At 42.9% G+C, this 21255-nt stretch overlaps 1 protein-coding gene across 2 annotated transcripts in view; it reads left to right on the forward strand.

Annotated features, from left to right (window-relative positions):
* Positions 1-21255, forward strand: part of XRRA1 (X-ray radiation resistance associated 1) — a 63769-nt gene that overhangs the window by 656 nt on the left and 41858 nt on the right. The window contains exons 2-7 of one of the 2 annotated variants that reach the window (XM_045894439.3): positions 2414-2469; positions 6006-6103; positions 10481-10665; positions 13999-14070; positions 15241-15313; positions 18278-18375. In XM_045894439.3, the coding sequence (XP_045750395.1) occupies positions 6010-6103; positions 10481-10665; positions 13999-14070; positions 15241-15313; positions 18278-18375 (522 nt within the window). In that variant the 5' untranslated portion in view covers positions 2414-2469; positions 6006-6009. Of the gene's footprint in view, positions 1-2413; positions 2470-6005; positions 6104-10480; positions 10666-13998; positions 14071-15240; positions 15314-18277; positions 18376-21255 lie in introns of those variants that run through there. The other variant, XM_064576920.1, reaches the window with a different exon arrangement.

The following is a 21255-nucleotide window of genomic DNA, read 5'->3' on the forward strand; positions in this document are numbered from 1 at the left end:
ACGCAAGGCCGGATAGCATGTATCAGAACCTGGTTTAGAAGCCAGGGGGGTTTAACCCCCTGGTATGTTCCCTCTGCCACTCTGTTTTTAATCGTTTTAGGATGTAATAGTATTCTAGATTTTCATTAATTCATTTTTTTCCACAATTTTTTTTTTTTTTTTTGAGAGAGAGTGAGCGGGGTGGGGGGTCGGGGGGGAGAGATCTTATGCAGGCTCCACGCGCAGAGCAGAACCCGACTGGGGGCTCGATTTCACACGGGACCTGATCTCACAGGGGTCTTGATATCACCACACTGAGATCATGACCTGAGCTAAAGTCAAGAGTCGGCTGGTCAACCAACTGAGCCACCCAGGCACCCCTTTTCCACAAATATTTATTGAGCACCAACCAACATTGCTCAGAAGTACTAAGGGGTACTGGAAGATCAAGACAGACCTGTTCACTACTCTCTTGGAACATCTACTCTAGTGACCTAGAGTTATCACATGACGGGATTATATTATACCATGATCTCTCTTTTTTTTTTTTTTAAGATTTTATTTATTTATTTGAGAGAGAGAATGAGAGAGAGCGAGCATGAGAGGGGGGAGGGTCAGAGGGAGAAGCAGACTCCCTGCCGAGCAGGGAGCCCGATGCGGGACTCGATCCCGGGACTCCAGGATCATGACCTGAGCCGAAGGCAGTCGCTTAACCAACCGAGCCACCCAGGCGCCCTATACCATGATTTCTTACATTGCATCACTTGTTTGTTTTTTAATCACCATAAATCCCTCCTAAGTGTCAAAATATTGAACAAATACTGAGTGCTTACTATGTAGCAGTCACTGTTCTGGGCACTAGGGATATATTCCTAAATAATAAACAAAGTCTAGGCAAAATACCTGTCTTGGTGAAGCGAACATTCGTGTGATAATGATTATCACTAACTACTATTAGATGGGATTTCTTCACTTCTGTGAATCAATCCATTCAGATGCTCCAATAGCTTTTTGCTGTTTATCTTCTATACTATCCTTCTCATTTTTCAAGACCCAGCTCTAATGTCACCTGCTCTGAAACTTTCCTGATCCTTATTTTTTCCTTCTTTGCAGACACAATGAAGAACTCCATGGCATTGTGTTTATGGTTCAGTTTAGTTCAGTAAACACTCTTTGAACCTCTTCAGTGGGCCAGACCCTGTATGAAGTGCTGGGAATAAAGATAGAGGTAGGATCTAGGCTTGGCATTTGAGGGGCTCACAGCCTGGGATTGGGGGTGTGAGGAGCGGGGAACAGACAGGTAAGCAGGCCATTGTACTACAGTGTGGTAGAGTGTTTCCATTAAGAGGTGGGCTGAGATGGTAGCACAGAGAAGGGTCAACCTGAGGAGGTGGAGATACAGGAAAGCTGTCTGTATGAGTTAGGCAAAGAAGAAGTGGCAGAAGTGTCATAGGCCAAGGAATGGAGCAGCACATGTATGCAAATGAGCACCATTACTCTGTGTGTGTGTCGGAGCTGGGAGGCATTACAATTAGACTGAGATTAGCTTCTTCAAGTTTGAGATAGAGACCCGAGGTATCTGAAGCTAACTAGGCAGACAGCCTCTAAGTCTGGAACTTGGACTTTCTTTTTTCCACCATGCAGATAAAGTTCATACTTTCCTTAGGGTTACTTTCTAGACAATGTAACATCAGGATTGTGTGCCCTTCCTAGCTCATTAATTGTCTATCCACACCTTCTCACCTGGTATTCTTCATTGGGAACTGGAATTTCCCAGTGGATTAGTTGTGTCCGAGTGTGTATGCCCTCCACAAGTCTGAGTCTGATTCATCCTTTATATATGTAGAGCAAATATCTTTTCCCAGATTGTGTCTTATCTTTCAATTCTGTCTTTGCACTTTTTTTTTTTTTTAAAGATTTTATTTATTTATTTGAGAGAGAGAGTGAGAGAGAGAGAAAGCACAAGAGGGGGGAGCGGGAGAGGGAGAAGCAAGCTCCCTGCCGAGCAGGGAGCCCGATGCGGGACTCGATCCAGGGACTCCAGGATCATGACCTGAGCCGAAGGCAGTCGCTTAACCAACTGAGCCACCCAGGCGCCCCCTGTCTTTGCACTTTTATTGTAGATTTATTTTGTATTAATGATCATATAAAAGATCCTTCCTGATTTGTGATTTGCACATCTTATTTAAGCACTCTAGCCCCACCCCATCATCACAAAATTACTCCCTTGTTCTACCTTCCTCCCATCCATGTTTCTGTCTCTATCTCTACATCTCTAGTTATCTATTTCTGGGATCTTTAGTTTTGTGGGGGTTTTTTTAGGCCCCAGCTGAGACACATTTTGGAGGCAAGGGTCACAGTAGGATGTAACTAATGAGAAAGTTGAAGAGCTCTGAATGACAGGCTAAGAAGGAGTGTAATATCTGTTTTACAGGTGAAGAAACACAAAAAAAAGGAAGTCAAGGGGTCTTTCCCAAGGTCAAAGATCAAGTAAGTACTATGCAGATCAGAAGCAAGGTCCTCATATTCTGTAAGTTACTGGAGTCTTCTCCCAACAGTCATCATCTCTAACATTTCCCAGCCAGCTACTTACTCATTCATTCACTCACCTATGTAGCAGATAGGTGTAGTTGGTCACAAGAGAGATTTCCTGAAAGACAGATTGAGTAACTTTTTTTTTTTTTAAGATTTTATTTATTTATTTGAGAGAGAGAATGAGAGACAGAGAGCACGAGAGGGGAGAGGGTCAGAGGGAGAAGCAGACCCCCCGCTGAACAGGGAGCCCGATGCGGGACTCGATCCCGGGACTCCAGGATCATGACCTGAGCCGAAGGCAGTCGCTTAACCAACTGAGCCACCCAGGCGCCCCTGACTGAGTAACTATTGATCTTTCCCCATCCATCCATCCTTCTATCCATTCATCTTCCTGACACATTTTTAGTGAATTCTAGGTTCAATGCTAGGCTCTGGAATTACATACGTGAATAAGATATCATGGGACTCACAGCAGGTGAGAAATTGGTTAAGGGGAACAATTATAATAAAGTGATAAGCACTATACTAGGAGAAGTATAGGGTATTGTGGGAACATACAGGAAGGGCATTTACCCTTTTTGGGATGGTGACAGATCAGGAAATTCACAGTGCCCTGTGTTGAACCAAAGGAGATACCAACATCACCTATTTATTCCGCAGATAATTGTGAATCTATTATGTGCTAGGTGCTGTGTTAGGTACTGGGAATAAAGAAATGAACTCTATAGGTGCTCTCCTTCCTTTAAAGGAGTTCAGAGTCTAGTTAGGAAGATCAGAAATACGTATAAAGACCCTTGGGCCCTGGGAGTACATCATATCCTTCATTTGGCTCGCACATGTTTATGGGTTATTTCCTTTGAGCATTCCAGAGGTGGAAGAGAGATGGTGAATTGGGTATGTTTCCAGACTTGGAGGTCCACAAACCATTGAAGGAACCCCTCCATGATTTTTAGTAATCTTATGAAGTAGAAAGAGCTCCAGCCATGAAAGAGATATAGAAGAAATACTCCAGTGCTTAGCCAAAGTAGCAGTTATTTCACTCTGGAAGGTTCAGTGAAGGCATTGTGGAGAGGGTGGCATCTGGACTGGATCTAGAAGGTTTTTAAAAATTGATTACCTCATTTAATTCTTACAATAATTCTCCAAGGCACATGTCTTTATCTTCATTTTACATGTGAGAAAGTTGAGGCACAAAGAGGTAAAGGGCTTGCCTAAGGTCACTCAGCTTAGTGGCAGAAACTAGACTCAAATTTAAGCCTCTTGTCTCCAAAATTGTTGCCCTTCCTACTGCACCACTCTACTTTGCATATTTGTCACTTCCAGAAAACATTTTCCCAGGACACCTGATCCTATCTCTGCTCCTTCCTTTCACTGAAATCTCATTCCAGACCCTCCATTTCAGGGACCACATCCTTGCCCCAGCCAGGGACTTACAGGTTCCCAAAAATCTGCTACCCCAAATTGTCTGCATCTGTTCCAAAGCATATCTGGGAATGGCTGGATCTCTTTATTTTTTTTAAGAATTTATTTTTAAGTAATCTCTATACCCAATGTGGGGCTCAAACCTACAACCCCCAAATCTAGAGTCAAACACTCTACCAACTGAGCCAGCCAGGTGCCTCTGGCTGGATCTCTTTTTTCTTTTTTTTTAAAGATTTTATTTATTTGAGAGAGAGAGAGCGTGCACGCACGGGGGGGTGGGGTGGGCAGAGAAAGAAGGAGAAGCAGACTCTTGATCCCAGGACCCCAGGATCATGACCTAAGCTGAAGGCAGACACTTAACTGACTGAGCCACCCAGGCAGCCCCTGGCTGGCTGGATCTCTTTGAGAAAAATCTCAAATCTCTAAGAGCTCAAGTTTTAAGAAATTTAGATCTTTGATTTATTCCTAACAGAAGTAGCATTTGAACTGTTTCTTTTTTTTTTTTTAAGAAGGAGAGATGGTGGGGGGAGGGGAAGAGGGAGAGGGGGAGGGAGAGAATCTTTTTTATTATTATTTTTTTAATTTGAGAGAGAGAGACAGAGATAGCAACAGAGATAGAGTGTGTGAGTGGGGAGAAGAGGGAGAAGCAGGCTCCCTGACACGGGGCTCCATCCCAGGACCCTGAGATCATGACCTGAGCCAAAGGCAGATGCTTAACCGACTGAGCCACCCAGGTGCCTGGGGAGAGAGAGAATCTTAAGCACGCTCCATGCTCAGTGTGGAGCCCAATGGGGGGCTCTGTCTTACAACCCTGAGATCATGACTGAACCAAAATCAGAGTTGGATGCTTAACCAACTGAGCCACCCAGGCGCCCCTGAACTGAATCTTAAAGCATGAGATTAACCAGGTAATGATGGAGAAGGCTATTTTAGGCCAAAGGAACAAAGGCAGGGAAGACTGAATGTGTTTGGAGAATAGAAAATGATTCTGTAAGCCTGATGGGCAGGGCTGACTGGAGCTAGAAAGGTTAGGACATGGGACTCCAAAGGCCTTCAAGAGCAGGCTCAGGTTGCTCAGTGGGAATCTGATCAGAAGACTGTTGCAGTATTCTAGGTGGGAGATGGTAAAAGATTTAATGAAAACAGTGAGAGATAGAGAAAATTACATTGGAACAGTTTTCCTGAGCTGGAATTGTCTTGACTCAGTGACCAGTTGATGGAATCCCATTTCACCTAGCATTATTTTTATCAGACCTCTCTTTCTAAAGCACAGCTTGGGTCATGGCTTTCCCCAGCTCAGATACCATTCATGGCTCTCAAGTTACCTACCAGGGGAAGCCTGAGCTCCTAGCCCGGCGCTGAAAGCCTTCAAGAGCAGACACCATCCTTTCTGTCCAGCCTTATTGTCCCAAACTCCCAAACACACATCCTTCTCCTTCCTGATCAGGTTGTTTCTTTACTGAACCAAATGTGCCCACTACTATGCCCTTAGTCCTGTGGCCCTTTTTATTTGGAATGCTTATCCTTTATTAGCAAACTCAGTTCATCTCTCAAATATTATTTTCACGACATCTTGCCTAAAAACATGTGTGCCTTCTTCCCTGAAATCTGTTAAAACAAAGGACATTTCTAGTGAGCACTTAATATGTACTAGGCACTACCTTTATAACTTGATCCTCTCATCTGTCTATTAAGGTAGGTGTTATTACTCCCAATTTACAAAGGGGAGAAAACTGAGCCTCAGAGGGTAGAGGAACATTTCCAGTCATAAGAGTGAGGAAGGACAGTCAGAATTCAAACCAGGTCTGTCTGTATCCAAAGGTGTTCTGTATAGTGTTCCACTGAGTTAGGACTGATTTGAACCAAAAAATCCTGGGCCTTGGTCTCCCTCTTCATTCAAAGGGCCAGCCCATTTCTGAAACAGGGGAGGGGCCTCCTGGACCTCGGACTTAAGGTGGATATAGGGTATGGTGGTCCTCCTGGTGGGCTCATAAGCCACATTGGGTGAGAGAACTATGCTGCCCTTTCTCAGTGCTTCTACTTCCTCACTTTCCTTGCTTGACTCTCAGGGAGATGGCCTCCTCAGGAATATACAAGCTGGATAATGGGAAGCCTTACCTGAACAACTGCTTTCCAGCCAAAAATGTCCTTCGGATGCCAGACAAAGGTCAGGTGACTTCTCAGATTGATACCTTTGCTTCACACTCAGTTCCTACATCCATTCCTTCCTCTCCAACCCATTTATTCCTGTTCCCTGCACTACCCAGCCCTATCCCTTCCCATCCATCCTCCTTCAGCAGCCTCAGGGAGTTTTCTAAAGTGCACATCGAACCACAGTGTCCTATTCTGTTCAGTGACTTCTCATTGCTGACTCCTTTACCTGATACTCTGTGTTCACAGTCTAACCTCCCCTTATCTTTTGCCACAACCCCATTCCTTTACCTATGCCCTATTCCATAGTACTTTCTTTTCACATAGCTTGTTTTATTTGCCCAGAATATTCCAGCTATCATTCCAGTTATCCAAACTCTTTCCATGCCACAAAGCCCAGCTCTTTTTCCCATAAGCCCTGTCTAGCTACTCCAGCCCTCAGTGACCATACTCTCTTGTGAGCTGTCTTCCTCTCTGTGTTTATTATTTGTTGAGTAATCATATTCTGCCAGGATCCTAAATAAAATGGCTAAATAAAATGACTGCTAAGTAGTTTTTCAAACATTCATCTAGTTAAAAACTCCCTTGGGGCAGGGACTCCTCATAACACTGAGCAGAGCTCTACAGATGAAACACTGCCGAGAAGTATGAGTTCACTGGATTAGATTTGTTGATTTGAAAGGGTAGAGCAAGGGGGAAGTATCCCTTCTTTAGACTTGCTGAAGACTCTAGATTCTAGAAATGACTTGCTGGTTACTCTATATGTGGAATATTGGAAGAACTTTCTCCTCCAATCCATCCTCCCCACCTGTTTAAACCCTTCCGTGGAGCTCTCAGTAGGAACTCATGATTTCATCCCCACGCCCCCTTACACACACAGATGGACAATAGAGAAATAAATACAGCCATGTGCATCTGTATGTTAGTATATATATGTATATTTCCTAGTCCACTGAGTGCAATGACACCTCATTCACAAATAGCATACCTGGTCCCTAGATTTTGGTTTCTGGATACAATTCTCCAATAAAAAGAGCCAGGGCTCCTCAGAGAAATAGTTGTTTCCAGGTTTGAAGCCAGAAAAGTACAAATTGCACCTGGAACATCGTATAGTAACAGGAAGTACAGAAGTGCTCAGAAAAATGATGAGTGCGTATCAGAAGGACATAGGAGCTAACCTGAAGGAGCTCCCTATGGCCAAAGCTGGGACAACCTGAACAACAAAATAAATAAAGGTAGAATTGGGTTGTAAACTATACAATAAATAAGTATCCATGAGCCCATATTGATACAAATAAATATTTGAATATGTAAATAAGTGTAGGAGAAGGAACAACTCTTCCTACAGTAGAATTTCAGTTAATAAATGTGGAAGGAAGGAAGGAAATAGAAAATCACTGTTAAAGCATCACAATAATAATTTTTACAGGTAAGAAGCTTCTGTAGATGTTGTATCAGGCTTCTCCAGCAAAAGAGAACCAATAGGATATGTATTTATATCCTACTTGTTCTGTTTCCATATTCATATGTGTGTACACACACACATTATCTGTTTTAAGGAATTGGCTTATGAAATTATGGGGGCTGGCAAGACTGAAATCTATAGGGCAGGTAGGCTAAAAACTCAGGAAAGAGCTGATACTGTAGTTTTTTTTTTTTTAAGATTTTATTTATTTATTTGAGAGAGAGAATGAGATAGAGAGAGCATGAGAGGGGTGAGGGTCAGAGGGAGAAGCAGACTCCCTGCTGAGCAAGGAGCCGGATGCGGGACTCGATCCCGGGACCCCAGGATCATGACCTGAGCTGAAGGCAGTCACTTAACCAACTGAGCCACTCAGGCGCCCGATACTGTAGTCTTAAGGCAAAAGTTTTTCCTCCTTTGAGAAACCTCAGTTTTTGCTTTTAAGTTTTTTCAACTGATTGGGTGAGGCCCGTACACATTATTGAGGATAGTCTCCTTTACCTAAAATCAACTGATTGTAGATGTTAACCACATCTATAAAATACCTTCACAGCAACACTTAGATTAGTGTTGGATTGAATAACTGCTTACCACAGCTTAGCCAAGTTGACACATAAAATTAACCATCACAGATGCTAGAATTAGTGGGTCAAAGTATGATGAGAAAGAGGATATTTGCATAGTCTTAAAGTATCTTTCTTAATTACAAAGGGAACTTTTCAGTAGGGAAAGTAGGCTGACACCACCTTAACCAAGTGATCAAGATTAACGTCACCAGTCATCAGACATACTGACATCACCTGCTGTCTGATAGGATGCGCTGACAAGGGCACCGCATCAATTCTGTGATAGTTTTGTCAAAGCACAGAGCCTTAATCTAATGATGGGAAAGCATCAAACAAATTCAGATTGAGGGACTTCCTATAAAATAATTGACCAGTACTCTTCAAAAGTGTCAAGATCACACAAGAAAAAAGGAAGACTGAAGAACTGTCACAGATTGGGGGATTCTAAGAAGACATGACAACTAAATAAAATGTGAGATCCCCCTGGAACAGAAAAGGGACATTAGTGAGAAAACTAGCAAAATTCAAAGGGCTATGGATTAGTTACTAATATTGTACCAGTGTTAACTTACCACCTTAAATCATTATATTATGATTATATAAGATATTAATATTGGGAGGGAGGTGGGAGGATGGGGTAACTGGGTGATACACTATATGTTAATTAATTTAAATTTTTAGAAATTTATAATAAAAGATGTTAGCATTAGGGGAACTGGGTGAAAGCTGTACAGGAACTCAGTATTATTTTCACAACTTTTCTGGAAGTCTAAACTTACCTCAAAATGAAAAATTACCGGGGGGGAAAATGTTCCGATGGATACTCTTTGTGCTAAAAGCCTACCCCAGTAAACTCAAGGCCCTTGTTCTGGTCCTCTAGACTTTTTCTGATCTGACTCTGCTGACCTCCCCAGCCTCATCTCTTTTCCCTCATGTTCATCTCCAGACAACAGTCTGGGCCTTACTTTCTCAACCTGTTGGGAGTTTGGGCACCAACTCACACTGGAGTCTCCAGGAGTCAGGGCTATTAGAATAGAACAAAGATCCATGACCCAGATGGGGGCAACCCTGGGAAATGGAGTGTCTGGAATCTCAGGCCCAGAGTGGGAATGGGAAATGACTCACAGCAGACATAGGGTGGGAGTTGCACCCAGGAATAAAGATTGGCAGCTGTGGTCAGGTGAGCCAGGGCAAGCCCCCAAGGCAGAGGTAGTGGGCTATGAGGGCAAGGAGCCAATGATCAGAGGCACTGAGCTGGCTCCAACAACTCTGTGCTGTTCTGTATCGTTCTGATATATTATGCTTCTGGATACTTCTGGTGCTCTTCCCTCTGCCAAGGCTGCCTATTTTTTCCATCTCCATCTAGTCTGCCTTAAACTTACTGGATCTAGCTCATGCCCTAGGCTGGTAGCTCCCCTGTCTGTGCTTTCACAGCACCTCTTCTATTATTAGGCTCCTTTGAGTCAGGGCCTCCATCTTAAATTTATCCCCACAGCCCTAGTTCCTAGCACAATGTAGATGCTCAGAAAATGCTCCCAATATGGTAAGCTCTGTGAGGCCTTGGGAATACTGAGATGGATCAATCGGACAAAATCTGTTCTGAGGGGCAAGACAATAAACAAGTGAACAAACAAAATAATTACAGATTGCAATGAATGCCTTGGAGTGAAAAAACTGATGCAGGAGCGAACAGATTCTAGAATGTTGTCATGATTTTTCTTAGGTGAGCTTACTAGTAAACCTCATATTCTTTTTCGCTTACATAAATTTTCAAGTTCTTTCTACAGTGAACATGTATTGGATTTTTTAAAAGTTCCAACTGTCCTATCATTTTCTTATTGAGCTCCTAATACAACCTTTATGCTATAGTGATGGGATTCAGGATAAGGTCTAGCAAGATGGAGCCCGTTGAGTTGATGCCACTCATTTAGATGCCAAGAGATGACAAATGGGAGAGTAGTGAGCCGCATAGGAAAGAATAATCAGCCCTGCTGAGGAGAGTCAGAGAAGGCAGAATAGGAAATACTTGATTTGGGGTCTTGAAGGAACATTAGTGTTTGGAGACAAAAGTGTGGAGGAGAGAATTGGGCAAGTCATTCCACCTCTTTGAGTCTTAGCCTTTTCATCTGTAAAATGGGGACAGTAACACGTCCTTCACTGGGGTTTGGGGCCAGTTAAAGGAGAGAGCTATGCAGACACCCCCCATCCCACCAGCAGCAGCTGCAGCAGCAGAACAGTATCTGGTGCATATCAGGTAATGAGGAGCTCTTTTTGGTTTTGGTATTATAGGTAAATATTCTGTAAGCACACAAGTTGTAGCTTTAGAGGGGTTTGCTCCTCCTCATTGTTCTGATCTTCTCAACAGGCCGAGGACACTGGTTAGTGGCTCGGAAATGTAACCTCAAGAAGAAGCCCAAGAGTGTGCTTGAGGCGCCAGCTGAGGGTCAGGAAAGCCAGAAGAAGGTTTCTTCTGAGGTCCGGGGGAAGAAAGGGTTTCAACAGGAAAACCAAGAGGACATTCCTGGACATGTGCTGGACCGGGCTTTTCTGGTGAGAGTAAATGTATCCTGGAATGGCTGGCAGAATCAGCTGATGACTGTCTTGGTTGGGGACAAGGACTTGCTCTGTTCCACTCTGATACCATGACCCCCAACCCACCCCCAAACTATTAGAGTGATCTTGGCTAATTGAGCACAGTCAGAATGATGAAGGGACCCAAAGCTTTCTTTACATCCACCTTGTGAGATAGGTATTATTGTCCCTATTATGTTGTTGCCATTGCGAAGATGGGAAAACTGAGGCCCTGAAGAGGTAATTTGCCTTGGCCATGGTCCCACAGCTAATAATTAGAACTCTGTCTATTCAGGATTAGAACTACTCAGGATGAGAACTCTGGTCTACTGACTCCAAAGCCTGTGCCTTTTGGTATATCAGGTAAAAAACTTTTAATTGAGTTGGAGAAGCAAAGGAGTAGGTCCAGGGAACAGTAAAGTAAAAATTCCATTCCTGCACCTGGTAGGGGGCAGAGATTCCTGTTCTTCTCTGGGGAGATTTTTCCAGGAATGGGGGAACTAGGGAGATTCTACACTCCACAACCTTTGTCCTTTGGTTTTAGTATCTGGCTGAAGTCTGGGGGAGCCAATCAGATAGTACCCAGTGTCTGGGGCAGGCTTCACAAAGAAGACTGGGGTGGCTGTATTGGAGACCAGCCAGGTAATTTCACATCTGCTCTTTGCAATGCCTCAGTGGCTTGGCAAAGAAAGACATATTTTGTAAACTCATATTAACGTCCAGTCCAGTTCGCATAGCTCCCTATGAAGAACTCTCTGGCATCCTGCTTTGTTCCTAGACTCTGCTTATGGTTCCCAAGAGTGGCTTTCTATACAGATCAGATGTTGAAGGAGAGCTTTGAGAAGGCAGCTTTGAGGTTGCAACTCACTTCAAGCGGGTAGTGTAAGCTTTTTGCAGAGTCCCATGATGTGTCCTTTGTTGTAATGTCCACTTCTCACTGGGTGTGCGGAGGACTGAAACAACAGTATTAAAGAAGGTCAGAAAACACTTACTATAGTAGTCTTCTTTTCCCTTTTGTTTCCTACAACATATACATTCCCACAGTAATGGAGATGGTTTGTCACCCACGTTGCGGCTTTGTATACCAGAAGCAACAAGAGTGTTTCTCACAGTAATGGGATACCTGCTTACCTGCTGCATAGTTCCACTTGAATGTTTTATTGGCACCTCCTATTGAACTACTGCACCAATCCCCTTACTCCAGGTCCCAAGACATACCTCTTTTCTAGTGTTTACTATACTGCCTCAGTGATGGTGCGATATCCAGTCACCAAGCCAGTAATCTGGGGTTATCCTTGACACTTGCCTCTCCCTCACCACCCCACTACTGCCACTACCAAGCCCTGGCACTTTTATTGAATAGTTGTCAAATCTGTATTCTTTTCCTCAACTCCACTGCCTCTACCCCATTCTGGACCACCATCATCTTTTATTAGAGTAATTCAGTAACTTCCTAACTAGTCTGAACCAACTAGGATGCTTTTATTTCATATAAAAAGAAGCCAGAGGCATTGTTTTTCCAGGGTAGGTTAATTTACTGTTAAAGGCCTAGGTTCCTTCATCTTTCTGCTCTATGTGCTTAGCATGTTGTCTTCTTGGGCTAATTGCCTTCCTGATCCCAAGATGGCTGCAGCAACTCCGGTCATCATATATAAAGGATAATATCCAAAGGTACAAAAGGGACTGTCACTGTCTTATGTCTATTTTTAAAAGTAAGAAAGAGCTCCCCAGAAATGGCCTCCTACCCCCAGCAGCCGGTGTCTGTCTGATTGGCCAGACCTATATCATATGTCCCAACAGTCATTGGTTAGGGGAACATAACCTCCAAGATTGGATTAGACTGTCAGGACTTACCCCTTGGAGCTGGGGCCTAAGGACACATCCAATCAGAAAAATGGAATAATGCTGGGATTCTTTAATAAGGAAGTAGTAGAGAAGTTGCTCTAGGGAAGGTAATTAACAATGTCTGGTGTATTGGTCTCTTCTCATCCTTTCTATGTATATCAGACAAAGCAATTTTTATAAAATTGCTATCAGCTCTTGCCAAAAAAAAAGTCTGTTAGCTTTCCACCGACTGTAGAACAAAATCCACACTCCTTTACATAGCCAGTAGGGACCCAGGTGATTTAGTGGCTGCCCCCCTGGCCTTGTTGTTTTTCATCCTCTCAAAAGCACCTGGCTTTTACCTGTCTTGATAGCTTTCGCTGCCTGCCACCCACTTTCATGGGACCAACTCCTACATAGCTTTTGGGTCTCACCTGAAATATTACTTCCTCAACTAAATATTTCCTCTCCTCCCGAATGAGGTTAGGACCTCCTGTTATTGTCTCCCATAGCTTCTTGAATTTCTCCTTTAAAATATTTATCACATTTAGGGGTGCCTGGCTGGCTCAGTTGGTAGAGCATCCGACTCTTGATCTCGGGGTTATGAGTTCAAGCCCCACATTGGGTGTAGAGATTACTTAAAAATAAATAGAAAATAAATCTGTAAAAAATATTTATCACATTTATAAATACTTGTTTGCTACTTGGCTTCCATGTTGTCGTAAGTTCTATGAATAGAATATAATAAACACCTAATTCCATGCCTAAACATGATACCATAAATAAATGATTAACAGAAAAAGAAGAATGAGGTTTGGTTAAACAGAAATAGAAGCTCCAACACTAAGTTTTCCTTTAACTTTTTACTTATGAGGGGCAACATATGGTAGTCAAAAGAGCACAGAGTTTAATGATAACACATTTGGATTCAAATCATCTATCACTTACTAGCTGTGGGACCTTCAGCAAGGCACTTTATCTCTCTTAACCTTATTTTTCTCATTTAAAAAGGAAAAATGATCATACTTATGTTAAAGGGTTTAGTTAGGATTAGAAGAAAATGTATTGATGTATTTAGCACAATACATGGCCCAAAGCAATACTTAGTAAATATTTAGTGAATAAAAAAACGAACAAACAAATAAACAAGCAAATTATTATAAACATGAAGAGATTGGTAAGGCCCCAGAAATACATATTTTTTGAAGAGTCAGGTAGAAAAAGCGGGGCTCAGAAAAGACAGAGGAGGAACAGAGAGGAAGGAATCCTACGAACCCTGTCAAGTCAGTGTTACTATCCGCATCTTGGAGCTGGGAAGCTGAGAGGTGGAAGAGCTGAGGTGGCAGCTCTGTTCTGAGTGACTCCCAAAGCCCATACTCTTCGCGCTGTACTAGGCCCCCTTTCTCAACAGGGAGTCATTTGTTGTCTTGGCCAATTATATAAACTTTCTTGGGGCCTTGAGACCTGACTCTCTGCACTGTGTTCCAGCTGAAGCACCATTGTGTGAGGAAGCCATCAGACCTGGTCAACATTAATGTGAGCGGCCTGAAGTTCTCCAAGGTAGGGCCAGCCAGTAGAGATGTGATTGGGATGAGCCAGACCTGAGGTGGCTCCTGGCTGTTTGTCCATTGTACCTCCAGAGTCCCTGAGGACTGGGGGTTTGGGGTGGGGGGCGTCAGACAAAGCTTCACTGGGTAGAAACAACATGCAGACACAATATTTTGCTGTGAATTTGCTATTGCCATTGGCCCATGTGAGGTGAATTAAAGGAAGTAGCATTATGGGAGTTGGTTTGAATTTGTCATAGACCTCTGCTGGGGTGACACTGAGTTCCCATTAGAAGAGCCTGTAGGAGAAATTTCTCTCAAGTTTCAGTGTAGGAGTGGTAATGGTTCTCCCAAGATGCTGGTTTGTTCTTATACACACTAGGTGACTCATGTAATGAGTCATGTTTCTTTCTTACATTGGCTAATAGGTAGCTTGAGCCACATTTGTGCCCCCCCCCCATTAGCCAGTATATGTGCAGGATATTATGCCATGTTTTTGGTTTATAGGCCTTCCATGGCATATGAAGAGAGATTGGTGGTATAAAATATACAGCAATTAAAATAAATAAATCAGTACCACAAGTAACATAACGTAAGTAAATCTCAAAAGATCTAGGTGTATCAACACAAGTAAATCTCAAAAACATAGTGTTGAGTGGGAAAGGCGGATTGCAGAATGACACAGTATGATTGCATCTAATATAGAGTTTTAAAACTTACAAATAATATTATATATAGTTTATAGATACACATATATAGAATACAAGTATAAAACAAGTATGAGAATGATAATCACCAGTTCAAGATAGCTGTTATCTGTGAGAAGGGGAAAAGAATACAATTGGGGAAGATTGGAGGGGTGGGGGGTGGGGTCAACTCTTTAGTATTTTATTTCTTTAAGGAAATTTGAAGCGGAGACAGCAAAATCTTCACATAAAGGTGGACAGTGGTTACATGGGTCTTCAAAGTATCGTTCACTAAACTTTTCTGTACATTTGAACTATTTCATAATAGAAAAAAAGCAGCAGAAAAGCCATTCTGGCCCTTAGCAAGTGGGTGTACTTTGCTAAGAATATAGCTTATCCCTGTAGGTCTTTGTGCCTTCTGACAGCAGCTCTGGAGCTTTGGCAAGCCCTCCGGGCAGGGCACTAATCTTGTGTTCTTTTGAAATGCTTTCCCACAGGCTAAGGAAAAGGACTTCAAGCATTTTCATTCGGTGATTTACATCAATGCCTCAGAAAACCTGCTTCCTCTAGGTAAGCTTCTCAGCCAGCACAGCCAGTCACTCCTGTTAGAACTTGCCTGTCAGTCCATTCATGACTGGCTGCTCATCTCTTTTTTAGGGTGCCGTAGGCTAGGTGCTGGAGAACGCCCAGCGCAAGATTTCAGCCCAGAGCTGGCACTACCTATTTAGAGTGTTTCTCTCTGAGATGCTGCTTCTCTGTCTGTAAATGGAGACAGTTCCCTTCCTTTCTTCCTCCCCAAGCCAGGATGCCTAGTAGGCTGAGATGAGAGAGGTATATGAAATTGTTTTTAAGCCTGTAAGAACTCCTACGGGAGCATAAAGGCTTCTCCTTTATTCAGCAAGTCCACAGCGACCCCTGCTGGGTGTCAGGACTATGTGCATGCTTGGCTTTTAGAAACGAATCAGTGCCTGTTCTGGTGAGCTCATAGTTTGGTGGGAAAGACGGGTTCAGACACAGACAATTATAGCAGGATATGGTAAGTGCAGTGATAGAGGGAATCAGAAAATGCTATGCAAGCATATAAGCGGACACCAACCCAGACCAGAGTGTCAGGAGAAACTTCTGAGGAGAAGGGCACCGAGCTGAGACCGAAAAAATGAACAGGAATTAGAAGGTATTTCAGTCCAGCGGAGTAGATGTGGGGCAGCAGTGCCTGATCAGGACACTGAAGAGGCTCTGTATGTTTTCATGGGATGTGAATAGGGGAAAATGGAGACCAGAAAGGCTGGCAGGGACTAGAGTATCAAGGGCCCTGAGTTGTCACTAATCCTGCAGGCAAAAGAGAGCTTTGGAAGGCTTTTAAGTAGAGAATTTCAGTGGGAGCCATGAGGAAGGTGAATGATAAGAGAAGAAGATGGGGACCAGGAAACCTGGGAGATGATTTCATTTTTCCTGGGGGCGGGGGTAGGAAAGCCTGAGCCAGGCAGTAGGGGTGAGGGTCATTGCAAGAGAGATTCAGGAGGCGGTAGAAATAACAGGACTTGGTAGCTGATGGAGCCAAGGGGGTTCACTGAAAACAGAGAGCACTAGAGTTTGGGGAGAAATAAGATGATTTCAGTTTTTAGTGGTTGAGGTTGAAGGGTGTTTTTAAAGAAGCTTGTGACACAGTCCCTGCCCTTGAGGAAAGAGTACAGTCTTGTCAGGAAGGTGGGCTTGAAATACAAAGGCCAATAGGCATATGAAAAGATGTTCAACCTCACTAATAATTAAAACAGCATCAAAATCCTATTTTTTGCCTGTGAAATATTGGCAAACATGAGAAGGACTGATTGATGACAGCCAGCATTGATGGGGAAACAGATATTCTCACATTCAACTGGCAGAAGTGTAATAAATTGATGCAACGTCTTTGGAAGATAGTTTGGCAATGTCTGTTAAAATAGTCATTGCCTTTAATCTAGTAGTTTCCCTTTCAGGAATTGATTCTACAGAAACACACTTGTGTGAGGACGTTCATTGGAAACATACTGAAATACCTATCAAGCAGTCTTTTTCATGGGCTATACTGAACATTCTGACTCCCAAGACCACCATAGGCCCCACTTGACACCAGAAAGCTCTGTCATTCCACACAGTATACCTGCAGCACAGCATCTGCAGTTTCTCTTCAGAGGAGTCCTCACAGCAGTGCCTGTAGCAGCAGTCCCTGCAGCCGTCTGTGGGCCATTCTCTGCAGCCCGCTGCTCAGGTCCAAGACAGTAAGACTGTCCTTCGGTAGATGTAGGAGCCACTCTGGCTTAGAAACCTCATTCCCCACAGGAGCAAATAGCTATTGTAACACTCCATAGACATAGCTCCTAGAGTCCTGGCAAAGGACATGACTAATTATGGGAGTCACCACACACAGGGAAGCCCAAAGTTATGGTGCACCTTCAGATGTTTGTAGTTCATTTAGAGTTTCTCCTAGTCCAGATGTGACTTGTCAGTCTGGCATCATTTTACCATAATAATATTGCCTAACTATGGTACCATACCATCTGTTTCAGATTACCAGGGAAAGGGGCTAGAAAGTTAACCCAAAGTCCAGTTCTCATGCAGAAGAGGAAAAGTGTTCTTTTTATCCAGATAGCCCAAAGGCTATCAATAGGGGAATGGTTAAATAAATTAGGGTATGTCTGTAATATAGAACATAACTCAGACATTATGCAGATCCTTATGTTTTGACATGGAACAAGCTTTTTTTTAGATTTATTTATTTATTTGAGAAAGACAGAGGAAGCACAGGGTGGAGGCGGGGAGGGACAGAGGGACAGGGAGAGCAGAGTCAAGCAGACTCTGCAGTTAGCGTGGAGCCCAATGCGGGGCTTGACACAGGGCTCAAAGCGGGGCTCAATCTGGGGCTCAATCTCAAAATCCTAAGATTACAACCTGAGCCGAAACCAAGAGTTAGACACTTAACCAACTGCGCCACCCAGGCACCCCAACATGGAACAATCTTTAAGTCATATTGTTAAGGGAAGAAGGCAAATCACAGTACGATGTGTATGGTGTGATTCCATTTGTGTAAAAAGATGTGTCTGTGTTTCACTGTACACATGAGAAGAATTCTGGAGTATTATACATGAAATTTTCAATGGTTATGTCTGGGTGTTGAGATTAAAGGGAACTTTTGTTTTTCTGTATTTTTTAACTTTTTTTGGTAGGCATGTTTTACTTTTATAGTAAGGAATAACAAAGATAATTTTTAAATGGGCTTTGGAGTTAGACATAGATTCAGTTCTTGGCTCTTTCACTTCCCAGCAATTCCATTTCTAGCAAATCACTTATCCTAGCCGAGTTTCAGTTTCCTCAGCAGTAGAATGAGAATAGTAATCCCTATTGTTCAGGGTTGTTAGAGATTCAGAGGCCATGTGTACAAAGCATCTGACCATAAGCTTGGCTTAACCCAGTGGGAACCCAGTAAATGACCACCGTTAACATCTTTCTCTTACATCCTTCACAAGTAGCTGATTCTCTCTTTCTCCTCTCCTGTAGAGGCATTTCATACATTTCCAACCTTAAAGGAACTGGAGCTTGCATTTAATGGAATCAAAACAGTCTACGTGAAATATGGAGACTTTAAGTTCTTGGAAGTAAGTTGGAGGTAGGGAGTTTTTGGTGCCCACCTGTTTCCCTATAAAGAATGGGTATAGAGGTCTCTACTGATTATAACTGTTGGGAAGGAGCTCTCTGGCTACAGCCAGACTCTTGCTTCACAGCAGTCCTCTGCAAAGGGTGGTAGGGTTGGTGGTGATGATGAGGGTAGTGGTTGTGAATGGCAGCAGTGGCAAATAGGTGAGACTGTATCATACCTATGGCCATTGTGCATGGTCCTGGAGAATAAATGCCAAACATCATGCTAAAGGAGTCCGTGTAGAAAATTGAGTTTAAACAGAGTACTTTAGGAAGGAGAGTTTGAGGGGAGATCTGGATCCAGTGGGGGTTGAGGAGCCTTGGAGGTTAAGTGCGAGGCACAGCAGATCAGACCAGCTGAACTAGAGGCATTATGGACTGATGCCGGAGACCCATCATGGTCCAAATGAGCCAGATTGGCTCCAGTGGGCTCAGGTAAGGGAGGCTAAAGGCCTAATCTATAGGCCCAGAGGTGACTGTGAAATAAAACAGGAATCCTATGAGTTCTATAGCATACTCTTGACATTTGTACATCCATAGCTGTTCTCCAAACCCCGGATTCAAAAATACAGAAAAATTTGTTTGCATTCTTGGCTTTCTCCTAAATTAAGTTTCCTATGGTGATGCATTTTCTATGCATCTTCTCATACTTCAAGTTAATCACCTCTTCAACTTCCATGAAAACTTGAGGGCCATTTTTCACAAAGCAACAAAGCTTTTGTCACTCCCTGAAAGTCACTGCATGCATGGAGATTAGAGTTGGAGCAAGGTGTGGGGCCGGGCTTCTGGCCAGGCTCATTCACTGAATAAGGGGCTCTTCCCCAGGTGTTGGCCTTATAGTACAAATGTTTTAGATTCAGATCTCAGCAGAATGTCTGTGCGTCATAAGCCTTGGGGTTGACCCCAAAGAGTTGGTAACTTAAATCATTTAATCCGCCAACATCAAGGGCATCAAGGGTCAGCCACTCTTCACAAAAGCCTCACTTAACTTAGTCTTGCCAGAGAGAGAGAGGGTTCTTCCACAAGAATCAATCTTTCAGACTTGATGGCCTTTGTATGCCAAAGTTTTAAAAAGCTTTAACTGGGGCGCCTGGGTGGCTCAGTTGGTTAAGCGACTGCCTTCAGCTCAGGTCATGATCCTGGAGTCCCTGGATCGAGTCCCTGGATCGAGTCCCGCATCGGGCTCTCTGCTCGGCAGGGAGTCTGCTTCTCCCTCTGACCCTCCCCCCTCTCATGTGCTCTCTCTCTCTCTCTCTCATTCTCTCTGTCAAATAAATAAATAAAATCTTTAAAAAAAAAAAAAAAAGCTTTAACTGCTTGGGATGGCAATCTTCTAAAATGGATTATATGTTCTTTTGTTCTTAAAACATGATATCCTAGATGTAATGGTAACTTCTCTCCATGGTTTCAAGTGATATTGAGGATAGGGGTGATTTACTATGTGATTTGGAACAGGAGTTGTCCTCAGATTTGTCCAATAAGCAGAGCTCTTGAAAGTCCAATAAAATAGAGTATAAATTGACAATAACTGGTGTAATTTTTTGCTATGTTAAAAAAAATCTGTATACTAGATTTTAATATAAACAGTGGGAAACAGAGTCCTGATGCTAGAGATGCAGGTAGCCATTTCTTTTACCTACAGGCCTGGGAGCTTCTTATGAACTTCCATTTTTTTGTTATTTTACTTTTTTAAAAAGTAGTTATTTGTGTCATGCATTGTCATGCATTGTGCCAGGCATCTTGTCTTCCTCACCAGTACTATTTCAAATCCCAATTTCAAGTACCTATGGGCCCTGGGGAGGGGACATGACTCTGACCCCACAGCTGACTAGCTTGGATCTACTGATTGATCATGATTGACTTAGATGCCCTACTTCTTAGTTTGATAGCTTCTGATAAAGATTATTTATCAGGCAGACCCAGCCTTACCCAGGGGAATTTATTTACATAAGAGAGCAGACCAAAGTCAAGATGCTGAATATAAATGAGAAGAGGAAATCTCTTGGCTAATCATTGGTTTCTATCTCTGTGATTTACAAGGTCTCTCTAAGAAAAAGAATAAAACTGTCAAAAGTCCTGAATTTGCAGTTCACAGTAATGAATACTTTGATGTATAATAAAACTTGATACAACTCAGCAGATGCAGTAGGTTAGGAATCTTCTGTTCTTGTTTGCCAGAAAGCTGCCACCCAAGGAGTAGAATTCTTCAGCAGTCAATTTAGAAAAACTTAACTTTGCCATGATTTTATTTTCTGCATACTGGTCTGAAAAAGGCTCAGCTGGTGCCCTGCCCTGAGAGTTAGGAGACCTTGTTTCTTGTCTTGGTTCTGCCACTATTTTGACATAGCTCCTTGGCCAAATCACTTCCCTTCTCTGGGACTTAAGTATACCCCTCTTCAAATTCTGGGTCAGCTCTGAAGTTCTGTGACCTATTATTCTAAGACCATTCATTTCTTTGAGCTGCTCTTAATTCTGTGGAGAGCAAATTTGGCCCCAACATTAAGTAGCCAAATCAGCGAGGACAAGAGTCGGCAAACTTCTTCTGTAAAGTGAATATTTTAAGCTTTGTGGTCTGTATGGTCATAACTAGTCAACTCTGCTGTTCTAGAAGGAAAGCAGCCATAAATACTACATAAAAAAATGAGCATGGCTGTGTTCCAATAAAATTTTATGATGCTGAAATTTGAATTTCAGATAATTTTCACACAGCAGTCTTCATTTGATCTTTTTTCAACCATTTAAAAGTGCAAAAATTATTCTTAGCCCACAGGCTGTACAAAACAGGCGGCAGGATGGAAATGGCTGAGAGGTGTTAGTTTACCAACTCCTGAGCTAGCACA

Source organism: Mirounga angustirostris, unplaced genomic scaffold (assembly GCF_029215605.1).
Source record: "Mirounga angustirostris isolate CCGP_5_RB_7025 unplaced genomic scaffold, mMirAng1.0.hap1 SCAF_13, whole genome shotgun sequence".
Taxonomy (NCBI): domain Eukaryota; kingdom Metazoa; phylum Chordata; class Mammalia; order Carnivora; family Phocidae; genus Mirounga; species Mirounga angustirostris.